This window comes from Gobius niger, assembly GCF_951799975.1.
Source record: "Gobius niger genome assembly, chromosome: 17".
Taxonomy (NCBI): Eukaryota; Metazoa; Chordata; class Actinopteri; order Gobiiformes; family Gobiidae; genus Gobius; species Gobius niger.
In genome coordinates this window covers 1,195,272-1,210,860 of record NC_136868.1, presented here as the reverse complement: position 1 = coordinate 1,210,860, position 15,589 = coordinate 1,195,272, and the positions used below count along the sequence as shown (strand labels likewise).

General features: G+C 40.1%; 1 protein-coding gene across 1 annotated transcript in view; it reads right to left on the bottom strand.

Moving 5' to 3' along the window:
• Positions 1-308: 308 nt before the first annotated feature.
• bcas1 (brain enriched myelin associated protein 1) overlaps positions 309-15,589 on the bottom strand; it is a 55,726-nt gene continuing 40,445 nt past the window's right edge. The window contains exons 10-14 of the mRNA XM_079575432.1: positions 13,366-13,554; positions 5,255-5,380; positions 5,094-5,174; positions 2,645-2,863; positions 309-496 (exon numbers count right to left, since the gene is read on the bottom strand). Of these exons, the coding sequence (XP_079431558.1) occupies positions 419-496; positions 2,645-2,863; positions 5,094-5,174; positions 5,255-5,380; positions 13,366-13,554 (693 nt within the window). The 3' untranslated portion in view covers positions 309-418. The remainder of the gene's footprint in view (positions 497-2,644; positions 2,864-5,093; positions 5,175-5,254; positions 5,381-13,365; positions 13,555-15,589) is intronic.

Sequence of the window (15,589 nt, the reverse complement as noted above, 5' to 3'; positions counted from 1 at the left end):
CGGACACTCGACAGTTTCATAAAGCAGCTTTCGTACAACATTTAAATGATATAAACGTGTGGGAGGTGTTAGATATTGGGGCCAAAGCAAAGCGTGTTACAGACACTTAAGTCGCACTAGGTAAAAAAACAAACAAAAAAAAAGGTTTGAAAGTTTGTGTAGCTTGATCGAGAGCCTTTCGTGATGGTTTTAAAAGCTTAAACTGGTGAAAAATCATCTCCCGTTCCGTTAAATCTAAGCACAAACCGTAAGCTTGATTGATCTCTGCTGTATGGGCCCAAAAAAAAGGAAAATCTAAGCTGGAGGGCCGGATCTGACCCCCTTATGTTCTGATCTCCTGTTACACTGTGTGACTGTGATTGACGCCGGTGCTGTTACAGCCCTGGTGTTAGAGCGGGACAGGTCTGTACGGGACGGTTCATTTGGTTTTCTCGGCTGAAGGAGCAGGAGCGGCGTCCGTCTGAGCGGCGGCGTCTGTGGAGGAGCGCCTCTGACTCTGAGGACACAAACCACACACAGGTTTAACACATTTAACAGTTTACACTACACAGAGGGAGCACAGAGTCAGCACTGAGCTCGCATCTGCTGCCATCTGGTGGTGTAGAGGCCGCACTACGAAGAGGACGCGCTCAATGGCAGGTTTTTACATGTTTTTAATAAGGCATTGTTCTCAGATAAATGACAATGTGTTACAGCAGTGGTTCTCAACCTTTTAGAGCCGCGGCCCCCTTTATAACAGTTCATTAACCCCTTAACTCCCGCCTGAACCGAGCACATTTTCTCCAGTTTGGCTTTACCCCAATCCAAAAGCTTCTGGACAAAAAGGGGAGAAACTAGCGACAAAACTGAGACGAAAACAATGATGGAAATGTGACAAAAAAGTGATGAAAAAATTATGAAAAAGTGGCAAAAATGTCACAAGAAATTGACAAAAAATGGACGAAAAAATGACCAAAATGTGACAAAAAAATGACAAAAAAAATGACAAAAATGTGACAAAAAAAGACAAAAAATGACAAAAATGTGACAAAAAAAGACAAAAAAAGACAAAAAAATGACAAAAATGTGACAAAAATTTGATAAAAAATGACAAAAAAAAATGACAAAAAAATGACAAAAAAATGACAAAAAAATGACAAAAAAATGACAAAAATGTGACAAAAAATGATGAAAAAATGATGAAAAAGCTACAAAAATGAGTTGAATACCCAACAAAAAAATGATGGAAAACAAATGTGATGACGTGAGGAAAAAGATCCTCTCGGTTCAGGCGGGAGTTCAGAGGTTAACATATACAACTCTTAAAAAACAATGGCACTCTGGTAAAAGAGCATGTTTGCTACGACGCCATAATAATATTAAAATACATATTTTATCTTTATGCTCCGGCGACCCCACAAATTTGTCTCGCGACCCCCTAGTGGGTCCCGACCCCCAGGTTGAGAAGCCCTGTGTTACAGGCTCAAAAACATTTCAGCAGCATCGCAAAGTGCTTCCACAGTTTGGTTGGATCTTCTTACAAAACTCAAGGAGGATAAAAAACAAATTCATTTTTAAAACAGCTAAAAATTGGCAGCTGCTTTTTCCATTTATTTTTGTTAATGTGGTTTTTACTCATAATGATTATAAGGTTGATTAAAAGTGAAATGTCCCTTGTCAGTTTGGAGTTATAGATGAGAATATCTTCAATTGTAAATGGCTCAAGATCATTAAGAAGAATCGATGTTCTGTTTGTTCTGGATTTTCATGACAAAAATCACAAGGGTCAAAACCAAATCTACCCTTTATGTCTCCGCAGATGGAGAGTAATTATGAAGAGTTTTGTAATATTTTAAGTTTGATCTTCCATCATAATCCTGCCAGATCTGTTCTTTGAAAGCTTTATTTAGATATTTGTTGTCACATGTTTTGTGTCTGTAATGCTTAATTCTCCTATTTTTGAATGTGGAAGTTTGATTTGGACAGTAGAATTTTTTTTAAATGTTTTTTATCAGTTGCGTCAAAGCCTCTGGGATAGATTTACACATGTTCCTATATTCTTTGAGAGAACCTTGAAAATTAAATTTGTTTTTTAAATTCTTGTCTCTGTAAAATTTCACCGTTTATAGGTTTTTACATGTTGCCCATTGTTGCTGAAGCTCTAGTTCCCAAACTGCACAGATCTAACAGTCGACCCATGAAAGGTTAAGATTTAGTTGCTCGTGTTAGAGCTTAGAGGCTGTAATGTGATGGTTTCGGACGCAGCCTCTGATGAGTTGCTAAGATCTGGGAAGGAGGGACTTTTCTTCTCTTCTTCGCTTCTCTAATTAGCACTACAGTTTTCAGCAGTGCTAGCATAGTTGCACGAGGGTTTTCCAATCATCAATCACCCTTTAACACAATGTACCATTAAAACACCGGAGCAATGGTTTCTAAACATGTGCCTCTGCCCCTGTGGAGGTAAAAAAAATCACCTGTTTCCTGCTAGAAAAGCCATTCACAACATGAACAATGACTGTATTTCTGATTCATTTAATGTCATCCTCATCGAATAAAGCAGGACATTTTAAGTGAACCCAAACTTTTGACCGGTAGTGTATATATGTATTATTATATTTCTTGTCTCCTTAACTAAACTGATGTGTGTGTCAGCGGTTTGTCCCACCAGGGTTTTGAAGAACAGTGTGATGGAGTTCCTCTTCTCCATCTTCTTGGGTGGACCGGCCGCCTCCTCTCCACCAGAGGGCGCTGCGGCTGCGGGTTTGGCCTCCGCGGGCGCCTCAGGGGACTTGGCTGCCTTCGGGGCGTCCTCTTTGGAAGGACCCGCCTCTGCTGCTGCTGCTGCTGCTGCTGCCGGGGCGGGGGCAGCTCTGGGTTCAGCCGCCTGTGGGTGGGAGAGTCTGTTGTTACGACACTATTGTGACAGTTCTGGCACTTTTCTACATCACAGACTCATTCAGCCTCAGCACGAGTGTGAGCAGGATCTCAAGCCAGGAGTGTTGCTCAAGGGCACACTGTTTACTGCTGTAGTCAAACACACAGACGGAGAGCTTCCACATCGCCTCATGAAAATCTCTTTTTAGAACTTTAATGTCTTTATTGAACTATAGTGTCTTTATTGAACTATAATGTCTTTATTGAACTATAGTGTCTTTATTGAACTATAGTGTCTTTATTGAACTATAGTGTCTTTATTGAACTATAGTGTCTTTATTGAACTATAGTGTCTTTACTGAACTATAGTGTCTTTACTGAACTATAGTGTCTTTATTGAACTATAGTGTCTTTATTGAACTATAGTGTCTTTACTGAACTATAGTGTCTTTATTGAACTATAGTGTCTTTATTGAACTATAGTGTCTTTATTGAACTATAGTCTTTATTGAACTATAGTGTCTTTATTGAACTATAGTCTTTACTGAACTATAGTGTCTTTATTGAACTATAGTGTCTTTATTGAACTATAGTGTCTTTACTGAACTATAGTGTCTTTATTGAACTATAGTGTCTTTATTGAACTATAGTGTCTTTATTGAACTATAGTCTTTATTGAACTATAGTGTCTTTATTGAACTATAGTCTTTATTGAACTATAGTGTCTTTATTGAACTATAGTCTTTATTGAACTATAGTGTCTTTATTGAACTATAGTGTCTTTATTGAACTATAGTGTCTTTACTGAACTATAGTGTCCATCTTTAACTGTGGTGGAAAGTAATGAAGTATAAAATGTAAGCGCTTGTTCTTTCTTTGAATTCTGTGACGAGAACTTTAACTTCACTATGTCTTAGCCGAGCGATAGATATTTGTACAGCACATTTAAAAAACAACAAAGTGCTGTTCAGTGTTAATTTTTGACAACATATTTTATTTTAGTTTTAGTCTAGAAGGAAGAGCAGCTACAATTACTTCAAAAAGTTGAGTTTATACTTTCCTTTAATGAAAAAGCGAGCCCGTCTTCCACCACAGTGCACAGAACTTCTACACTAGACTCGTCCAAACTTGAAATGCCCTTTGAGATGATTCATGATTTTACAAAATGTTAACAATCTCATCACATCCACCATCAGTTTTCAGAAAAGTGCAATTAGTCATTTTCCCCGAAACATTCAGGCCACAGTTAGGACGATCCAGATGTTTAGACACAGTTTTAGCCAGAGCCGTGGGAAGATGTTTTAGTTAGGGGGCGCTGAGGGACAAAATGTACCCCCAAAATACTTCTTCTGTGAATAAATCCTGTTTATTAACCTCTTAACTCCCGCCTGAACCGAGACCATTTTCTGGCCAGTGTAACGTCTCATTTGAAAGACCTACAAAACTAAATGGATCTTTTTCCTCACGGCAGATTTTTTTTCATCACTTTTTTTGTTGGGCAGTCGACTCATTTTTGTCAAATTTTCGTGACTTTTTTGTCACTTTTTCGTCAAATTATTCACTTTTTTTGTCAAATTTTTGGTCATTTTTTGGTCAAATTTTTTTAATTTTTTAGTCATTTTTTAGTCATTTTTTTTGTCATTTTTTGTCATTTTTTTGTCATTTTTTGTCATTTTTTTGTCTTTTTCTGTCACTTTTTTGACATTTTTTTGTCAAATTTTTATCAAATTTGTGTCACTTTTTTGTAATTTTTTTGTCACTTTGTCATTTTTTTGGTCATTTTTTTTGGTCATTTTTTTGTAATTTTTTGTAATTTTTTGTAATTTTTTGTCATTTATTTGTCATTTTTTTGGTCATTTTTTAGTCGTTTTTTGTCACTTTTTTGTCACTTTTTTGTCAAACTTTTCTCACTTTTTTTCACATTTTCATCCTTGTTTCCGTCTCAGTTTTGTCGCTATTTTCACACCTTTTTCCCAGAAGCTTTTGGATTGGGGTAAAGCTGGAGAAAATGTGCTCGGTTCAGGTGGGAGTTAAGGGGTTTAATATTGCCTGCAGTTCACAAACTATCCCCCAGGGGCTGCTGCAGCGCCCTCAGCACCCTGGCTTCCCACGGCCTTGCTTTTCGAGACGGTTTTAGCGACAGGCTTTTGAAGCTTCCACACGTGTTACGACGTCCATTCAAAGACGAGCTGCAGAGACACGTTTTAGTCACAGCACTGCATCCTCCTCCTCAGATTTACCGCCGCCCTGGACTTCCTGAGGAGCTCCACTCCGCTGGTGGAGGCCGCCTGGACCGCGGCGCTCACCGTGTCTAACAGCGCCTCAAAGGTCAAGTCACTCAAAGGTTAATTACCTCCATCACATTTCAGACGGACTCGCCAGCGTTTGTGCCAGGTCTTACTTTGGGTTTGAAGAAGGAGAGGAGCGACTTCTTGGCCTGGGGTTTCTTCTCCTCCTGAGCGGCGGCCGGGGCGGGCGCGGGTTTGGCGGCGGCTTCCAGAGTCGAGGCTTTAGAGGCGTCGGGCTTCTGCAGGGAAACACAGAGAGAGGTGAGAGATGTTATACGTCTGTTTGGCTGGAAGTAGCTTTAGTCGCTCCCTGTGAATAAGAAGAACAGTTCATGACCGTGCAGGCAGAACAGAACACAGATTTATCTTCCAAACAGAGAGAGAGAGATGTTTTTCTGCACTGGTTGAACTGGTTTCTCCCCGTCTCACTAAGAGGCCCCACGATTTGGCAATTTCATCCATCCTTTTCCTGACTAAAATAAGACTAAAACTAAATTAAAAGTAGTTAACTCATTGACTGCAAATCAGAGAGCTCATCACTGCCAGAGGTTTTTCAGGATTTTGACCCACAGAAAGTTTAGGTCTAGGTCTATGTCAACACGAAACCCACCAAAAGAAAGATTAGACTCTCTTCTTTCATCTAACAAAAAAGTTTGTTTGTACCTCTTTCCATTCTTTAGTAATCGTCCGTAGAGTAAAAGTGAAATCACCCAAAAGCTGAGAAAACGAGCTTTTTGTAATCACGCAAAACGTTGACTGTGACTGTGATCGCATCCAAAGAGCAATGCTGCCACCTAGGGACTCAATAAAAGAACTACTACTAAGACTAAAACCGGAAGATACTTTTGTCGGCCAATAAAAAGTAAGTTAAAAATGATTACTTTCCATTTATAGTTCTGTGTTTGTCCAGCGCACGTGAACAAAGCCTTTTTCTGAATTGACTCTGTGCATAACTTCATAACAACGCCGCCCAAGAAGTGACTTCCTGTTTCGATCCAGGACGCCAAAATAAAAGCACCAGGTTATTCATTACTTCAGCAGTTCATTAGTTCACCTTTCTTTCTGCCTAACTGTTAACAAAACATTAAAAATGTGTGTATTTATTATATTCTTGTAATGTTGCAAGTACCTGCTGAACTTATCAATGAGACGAGCTCCAGTGTTAATGTCGTCGACTAAAATATTTAGTCTTAATTTTAGTCAAAGTGATATTTTTGTGACTAAAATTGGACTAAAACTAAATTAAAAGTTTCTCATGAGACTAAAACTGTGACTAAAATGTCCAGATATTTGAGTCGACTAAAATGAGACTAAATAAAAATGAAAAGGAGAGACTAAAATCATCCAAACTTGTATTGAGCGTCTGAAAGAGCCTCAGATCATGTAAATTCTCTGTTAAAGGATCAGCTCTGAGCTTTGTTCATGTGGAGCAGAAACATGAAGCAGAGGAACAACATTAAACATGATTAGAATGATTATAAATATAAGTCGACTAAATCCAAAACTGGTCAAGATACACAAAATTAAACAATGTGGATTTTCTAAGCGGATAAAAGGGGGAACTATATTGTAAGGCGTAATAATACCAGGAGTAGTTTGGCATCCGCACAGTAAAGTGAAGATTACTGCGCGGATTTCAAACTACTCCTGGTATCATTACGCCTCACAATATAGTTCCCCTTTTATCCGCTTAGAAAATCCACATTGTTTAATTGTGTGTAATTATACTTTGTAGTGGAACACTTCACGTAACCATATTTAAATAGGGAAAACGTGGAAGAGCTTGGTAGCTTCTATCTTGACCTGTTTTGGAGCTATAGAGGAGAGAGGGAGAGGCTAAATGCTAACGCCGTCTGCGCTGTGTTTACGTGACTGAAGATCAGACAGGTCCTAAAGAACTCGTCACAGCTCAGGTAAGAACAGATCTCAGTATGGAAAAACCCTGGCCTGTTCCTTTAAACTCCGTCTAGTCCCTGTAAGCAAAAATATTAAAGGCACTTGAAAAGCATTGAATGTGAGTGTCGCCCCTTTTGGACGTGTTAGGAACAACCACGAGCCAAAAGCGTCTTTAAGGAGAAAACAAATGTAGAGACGATTTTCTCCCTAAACCTTTCTTTCATTGCTGTGCTAAGCTGTCGTTCTCCATAGATTCATATCGGACATTGTAACTTCAAACACTATTTTCTGCTAATGCATTTTTCTCACATTGTGTCGACATTTGCACTTTCACTCCAACAAACACCACATTTTCCAGTCTCGTCGTCTCACAAGAGTTTGTATTTATGTGATTCCTTTCCTCATTCTTTGAGCTTTGAAATCCCCCCCAAAAAAACAAAGACGGAATTTGAATTTCTACAGATTGTTTTCAGTAATAAGATTTACAAATCAAATCCCCTCTGAAAACATCCTTCTATTCAAAGAGTCAACAAAACAAACCAATACTTGTCTCTTTCCATTATTCATATTCGGGCTGTTTTGACACATGAAAGGCTTTTTTCTTCAATGAATGAATAACTGAAAGAAAAGCTGCCATACATTCTTTCTCAAATGCGTGTAAAGTAAAGCCACCCGTTCACCAGCAGACTCCCCAGTCACAGGCTGCGTCCGAAACGAAAAAACAAAACGACTATCATAGCCACTTTAGCATAGGGACCTCTGATGCTAACTATCATAGCCACTTTAGCATAGGGACCTCTGATGCTAACTATCATAGCCACTTTAGCATAGGGACCTCTGATGCTAACTATCATAGCCACTTTAGCATAGGGACCTCTGATGCTAACTATCATAGCCACTTTAGCATAGGGACCTCTGATGCTAACTATCATAGCCACTTTAGCATAGGGACCTCTGATGCTAACTATCATAGCCACTTTAGCATAGGGACCTCTGATGCTAACTATCATAGTCACTTTAGCATAGGGACCTCTGGTGCTAACTATCATAGCCACTTTAGCATAGGGACCTCTGGTGCTAACTATCATAGCCACTTTAGCATAGGGACCTCTGATGCTAACTATCATAGCCACTTTAGCATAGAGACCTCTGATGCTAACTATCATAGCCACTTTAGCATAGGGACCTCTGATGCTAACTATCATAGCCACTTTAGCATAGGGACCTCTGATGCTAACTATCATAGCCACTTTAGCATAGGGACCTCTGATGCTAACTATCATAGCCACTTTAGCATAGGGACCTCTGATGCTAACTATCATAGTCACTTTAGCATAGGGACCTCTGGTGCTAACTATCATAGCCACTTTAGCATAGGGACCTCTGATGCTAACTATCATAGCCACTTTAGCATAGGGACCTCTGATGCTAACTATCATAGCCACTTTAGCATAGGGACCTCTGATGCTAACTATCATAGCCACTTTAGCATAGGGACCTCTGGTGCTAACTATCATAGCCACTTTAGCATAGGGACCTCTGATGCTACCTATCATAGCCACTTTAGCATAGGGACCTCTGGTGCTAACTATCATAGCCACTTTAGCATAGGGACCTCTGATGCTAACTATCATAGCCACTTTAGCATAGGGACCTCTGATGCTAACTATCATAGCCACTTTAGCATAGGGACCTCTGATGCTAACTATCATAGCCACTTTAGCATAGGGACCTCTGATGCTAACTATCATAGCCACTTTAGCATAGGGACCTGTGATGCTAACTAACCGGTGATTAGGAGCTATGTGCCGTCCCATAAGCCACTGCGCCAAACCCCCCCACCCCCCTTGGCCCCTCCCTCAGTGATTCATGCGTGACCACTGTTGATTGACAGGAGCACATTTAATAATAAAAATAATAATAATAATTAAAAAGTAAGATTCTGCACAAGCCAAACTTTATAGTGATAAATCCATGTTGTCGTCCCCACAGCTCAGTCACATGTCAGTGTTAAAGAGGAAACTCAGGAAACAGATTAAATGCTTTTGTTTCATTTAGTAGAAACTTAAGCCACGTGGATCATTTGCTGCTGTCGCTTTAAGAAACAGCTGCTGAAATAAAATAACACTAAAGGGAAATGTTTGGATCATTTGGATTTATTTTTCTCCTTAAATGTCTTTGTTTGGACACTATGTTGTTGTTGGACACTAGGGGGCGACATGCACTTTTGTTTGGCCTGCACTCCACCAATAACTTTAAAGAAGAAGAAAAGCAGCTGTTGGTGATGTCACTTCCCTTTCCCCTGTTTAAGGACGGACGGATTGTGCAAATGCTGCTGAAGGTCTAGTTCCCGAACTGCACAGATCTAACAGTCGACCCATGAAAGGTGAAGGAGTTAGATGCTCGTGTAAGAGTTTAGAGGCTACGATTTGATGGTTTCGGACGCAGCCACAGCGTCTCGTCTGTGGTAAAGCCGTGGAAACCGAGTCCCTGCAGATGCACAGAGAGCTGAGTCCTGTGTAGTCCTGGTTTACCTGCTCCTGCTCTTCTGCATCTCCTGCCTGTGGCTCCTCTGCTGTGTCTACATGACCGTCCGTCTGAACAGATCGTCGCGTTAAATCAGAGCTTAAACATGATTCTTCTTCACGTCCGTTTGTTTTACCTGGTCGTCTGTACCGGGCGGCGCCTCCTCCTCCTGCTACACCCGTCCACAATATTAGAAAGATTAGAAAGGGTCATGATGGCAGAGGTGGGAAGTGTGACCTTACCTGATCCGGGACCGCAGAGGGAGGGGGGTCATCGGGCTTTGTCTGTTAAAGGGACAGTTAGTTTGAGTTAGGATTTGTGTAATGTATGTGACAGTCAGTGCAGTTATGGGGACGGGATTATGGGATACCACCTTTTTGTCTCGTGGATAGAACATGGCCTCTCCTATCACCTTTATGCGGATGACTGCCAAATCTACACGCCACTCAGAGAAAAACAGCCCCCTGACACCCCCACTTCAGTGCTTAAAGGAACAGGCCACCGTTTTTACATACTGAGATATGCTCTTAGCTCACTTTAGTCGAGTTAATATATCCCCGTCTGGTCTTTGTCCGTGCGCTCACACATACGCAGCCTCTCCCACATGTCACATAGCTCCAAAAAAGCTCACGATAGAAGCTGCCAAGCTCTTCCACGTGTTCCCTATTTAAATAAAGTTACGTGAAGTGTTTTCATGCGAAGTATATTTACACAGAAATGTAGCATGTGGATTTTATAAGCAGATAAAAAGGGGAACTATATTGTGAGGCGTAATGATACAGGAGCAGTAACTCCTAAAGACTTCCCCGCTCACTTCCGTCAGTAGAAGCTGCGTGACTTGTAGAGCAGCAGAGAACAGTTGAAGAAGCCTGGATAACTTGTGAACGATGCCTTTTACGTGCATCGTGCCGGGCTGTGATAACAAGCAGAAAGTATATAGTGTAGTAATGTTTCACAGATTTCCAACTCACCCCGGACAACGACACAGGACTCAGGAGCTCTACCATGAGGTAGGAATGCGAGAGCACTTTCCCAAAATATATTTTCTGCTTGTTGTAAAAGGCTCTGTACAAGTCACGCAGCTTCTATTGACGGAAGTGAGCGGGGGAAGTCTTTAGGAGTTACTGCGCGGACGCTGTGCTCCTGTATCATTACGCCTCACAATATAGTTCCCCTTTTTATCTGCTTATAAAATCCACATGCTACATTTCTGTGTAAATATACTTCGCATGAAAACACTTCACGTAACTTTATTTAAATAGGGAACACGTGGAAGAGCTTGGTAGCTTCTATCGTGAGCTTTTTCGGAGCTATGTGACATGTGGGAGAGGCTGCGTATGTGTGAGCGCACGGACAAAGACCAGACGGGGATATATTAACTCGACTAAGGTTAGGTAAGAACATATCTCAGTGTGTAAAAACGGTGGCCTGTTCCTTTAAATGACGTCAAGGCTTGGTTGGCTCACAACTTTTTAAATCTGAATGAGGGAAAAACTGAAATTGTGGCGTTTGGCCCCTGGGACCCCCAAAATGACATGGGTCTCCTGCAACAATATGTCCGTCCCTCAGCCACCAGCCTTGGCGTCATTGCTCACTGTGATTTGAAACTCAATAAACAGATCGGCGCCGTTGTTAAATCGAGTTTTTATCACCTTCGTCTTTTAGCCAAACTTTGAACAAGTCGTGCTTTTATCTCCACTCGCCTGGACGACTGCGATGCGCTCTGTACAGGGATCAGCCAAAACGCTCTTCACCGCCTGCAGTTAGTCCAGAACTCCGCCGCTTTTAACAGGAACCAAAAAATATGAACATGTTTCACCAGTTCTCGCGTCTTTGCACTGGCTTCCTGTTCATTTTAGAGTTGATTTTAAGGTTTTATTGTTTGTTTTTAGAGCTTTGAATGGACCGGCCCCTCAGTACCTCACAGACCTCATCCACATTTACTCTCCTATTCTTTTAAAACTGATGATTGTATCGTTAAAAATCTGTATCTGTTTAGCTCAGGAAGGACTTGCTCGTATCAAAACTCAATGTAAAGTCAATGTAATCTAGACCTTATATTTTATTATGTAAATGTATTTTGAATTGAACATGGGGTCGGCACTTATAAGCTTATTGCTTCAGCCGACTCCATTTTGAACATCCACACTGTATGAATTTTGGAAGATAAAATCAATGTACACTTAAAATACTATTTCCTTTTGGCTTTTTTGCAAGTTTTCCGTTTATTTTCATTTTATTTTCGTCACTTTCTGTCTGTGATTGACAACAATTGAAATCCCAGCCTTTGTACACAAGGCAACTCAGTGAGACGCATTGAGTTGCCTTGTGTCCGAAATGCGCAGCAAATATAAACATGCCTGAACTGAGTGAGTGGCAGAGATTAACACACTTTTCACACCAAGTACAGGAAACATAGCACCACCAGGCAGAGTTTATGATCTACTCAGGACTGAACCGGGTCTAAATTGGACACAAAAAAGTTCTTTTTTTATTGCATTTCTACAATACTAAAATCCAGCATGTGAAATGTTTCTTTACCATCACATTTGCTCAAATCAAATCTGTAAGAATTAAACCTCTCGGAGCCGCATTAGCCGGTTCTAACGCCCGACACAGTGTTGTTCCTCCTGCATTATAACGTCTAACGCGGCTCCTCGTTGTTTAATCCGCTTATACCAGGGTCCCACAAACCTAACATTTATAATAAATGTGTTTTTCATTGACTAAAGTCACTAAATCTGCCAGACTACGGGACTATTTTGTGTGGGTTATTAGCCGGTCACTGAAGGCTGGTCTCAGAGCGAGTCATTCTCCGCAGCTATTACGAGGATCTCAGTCAGGCTCAACGACACAACATCAGCACAGAATCACAACACAACAGGACTAACCCGGAAACACTTTTCCCTGGAAGGAAACACCGATATGCGGCACTCGTGGGCACCAGTTATTTACCTTTTTTTTAGTCACATTTTTGTCTTTTTGGTTATTTATTTTGTCTTTTTTTGTCACATTTTTTGTCTTTTTGTCTATTTTTGTCACATTTTAGTCTTTTTTTGTTTTTTTTTTGTCTTTTTTTTGTTTTTTTTGGGTTTTTTTTGTCACATTTTAGTCTTTTTTTTGTTTTTGTTTTTTTTGTCTATTTTTGGTCTTTTTTTGTTTTTTTTTTGTCTTTTTTTTGTTTTTTGGGTCTTTTTTTGTCACATTTTTTGTCTTTTTTTGTTTTTTTTGTCTTTTTTTGTCACATTTTTTGTCTTTTTGTCTTTTTTTGTCACATTATTTGTCTTTTTTTGGTCGTTTTTTGACACATTTTTGTCTTTTTGTCTTTTTTTTGTCTTTTTTTGTCTTTTTTTTGTCTTTTTTGTCACATTTTTGTCTTTTTGTTTTTTTTTGTTGTTTTTTTTTGTCTTTTTTTGTCACATTTTCGGCACATCTTCATCCTTGTTTTCGTCTCAGTTCTGTCGCTATTTTCACACCTTTTTTTCCAGAAGCTTTTGGATTGGGGTAAAGCCGAGCTGGAGAAAACGTGCTCGGTTCAGGCGGGAGTTCAGGGGTTAACCTGAAGAAACAGCTGCGGTGGAGTCGCTCACACCTGGGCCCCCCCAACTCAAACTAACATGTTTGACTTTACTAATCCAGACAAAGATGCTTCAATGCAGGATCATTTTATGTACGCCTGAAAATGATGAATAGCCTTAACCGTTTCCAATAGAAATGTAAAGCTCATATGTTATTAACAGTAGCTAGCCTAGCTGCTCACTCTCCTCTACAAACATTTAGACTTCATAATCTCCGCACTGACCTTTGACCTGAAGAATCTGCTCAGCGTGCTCGTGGCTGATTTCCCTTTAGGACTGTCTTTAGCAGCAGGTTTGGGCTCCTCTGGTTTGGCGGCTTTAGCGGCTGGTTCTGCCCGGGGCGGCTCAGGAGGTGGGGGCGGGGGCGCAGGCATTCCTTTGGGCGCGGCCGGGGGGTCACACACCTGGGCCACCTGCTCGAGGAGAGAGCACAGACAGCGGTGAATACTTAATATAGCAGGTGCAGTTACACGTATGACCTGAGGCGGCAGCAGTGAGTTTAAAATGGCCAACTCGCTTCTAGAGATTGGACCCATTGCCATTGGTTAGTGCTAGATCGTCTGCTCCGGAGGGACAGTCTGCTGTGAAAACGTGAGATATCATGACAGGGAAATGTTTCACCTCTTAAGTCCTGCCTGAACCGAGAGGATCTTTTTCCTCACGTCATCACATTTTTTTTCCCAACATTTTTTTGTTGGGTGTTCAACTCATTTTTGTAAATTTTTTGTCATTTTTAATCACATTTTTGTCTTTTTTTTTTCATCCATTTTTAATAAATTTTTTGTCACTTTTTTGCCACTTTTTTGCCACTTTTTTGTATTTTTTTGTCACATTTTTTGTCACTTTTTTGCCACTTTTTTGTATTTTTTTGGTCATTTTTATCCCATTTTTGTCATTTTTTCGTCATTTTTTCGTCAATTTCTTGTGACGTTTTTGTGACATTTTTGCCACTTTTTTCGTCAATTTTTTGTCACCTTTTTTTCACTTTTTTCGTCAATTTTTTGTCACATTTTTTGCCACTTTTTTGTATTTTTTTGGTCATTTTTATCCCATTTTTGTCATTTTTTCGTCAATTTTTCGTCAATTTTTTGTCACATTTTTGTCATTTTTTCGTCAATTTCTTGTGACATTTTTTGTGACATTTTTGCCACTTTTTCATAAATTTTTCGTCGCTTTTTTGTCAATGTTTTCGTCACTTTTTTGTCACATTTCCATCATTGTTTTGTTGCTATTTTCACAGCTTTTTTCCAGAAGCTTTTGGATTGGGGTAAAGCCAAACTGGAGAAAATGTGCTCGGTTCAGGTGGGAGTTAAGGGGTTAACCTCAAGGATTAGGATTATTTGTATTTTTAGACAAACTCACAGCAGACCGTCCCTCCGGAGCAGACGATCTAGCACTAACCATTATTGTGATGTCGTTTCACTTCCTGATTGGACACCGACAGGAAGTGACATAGATGAAGGTGAACAATTATAAACTGTTGCCGTGCCGACCATTTTAAGTCAAACTGCTGTGGCGTAGGTGTTTCCTTCATCTACGTCATTTCCTGTCAGCAGCTGAAACATTCAAATAATTATCCAACTGATGTTTTCCTTTTAAATAAGTCATGTGCACATTAAGGCGAGACACTGCAGGTGAACAGGGGAAAAAAAATAAATGTAGAGATGTCAATTTGAAGCTTCTGCTGAACATCACAGATATAAATATGAGGAAAAAATGTGTTGCACTTTTTCGTTCATTTTATGTTTTCACATAAAAATAAGGCATTTTGAGCATTAAAATGGCCAAAATTGCCTATATTTTGAGCAACGAAATCAAAATAATGAATTGATCCAGATTAAATGGTTTTATTTTATTGACATATTAGTGACTAAGATTTGTTCAGAGGGGATTTTGGATATTTTGTTTAGTTTTTCAATAAACTAATCATCAGTGAAAAAATCTGTAAAAACTCAAATTCCAATTCAAATGTTTTTGGTTTCAAAGCTGAATAAATCAGGCTAGGAATTAGATATTAAAAAATCCCTCTGAAAAAACCTTCATAATGTTGTTGTGTCTCAGCCTGTAAAGTGTGGAGTCTGTGGGAGCTTCTATAAGGGCTCAGGCTCTGCCCGAGTGCGGCTTCTCTCATTCAGAGAAAACCAGCCCTGAAGTTTTGTAGCGAGTGCGCATGCTCGGCCCGTTCTTCCACTTTTCCGCTCCAGCGTCTCGTAGGAGGAAAAACACCATATTTGGGTGAAAGCGTCATCACGGGGCCCCTTAGCAGGACACGTGGATGTCAAATCTGTCAATATTTATGAATGAAAACCCGCGGGAAAGACGGCCTTTCTACTTCCGGGTCGCCCCCACCTCGCAGACAAAACATCATCAAATAAACATCATCATTTTTATATCTGACATGAAAACTAAGATGTAAAGGGAGGAAAATAGATACAAATCTCCACTTCC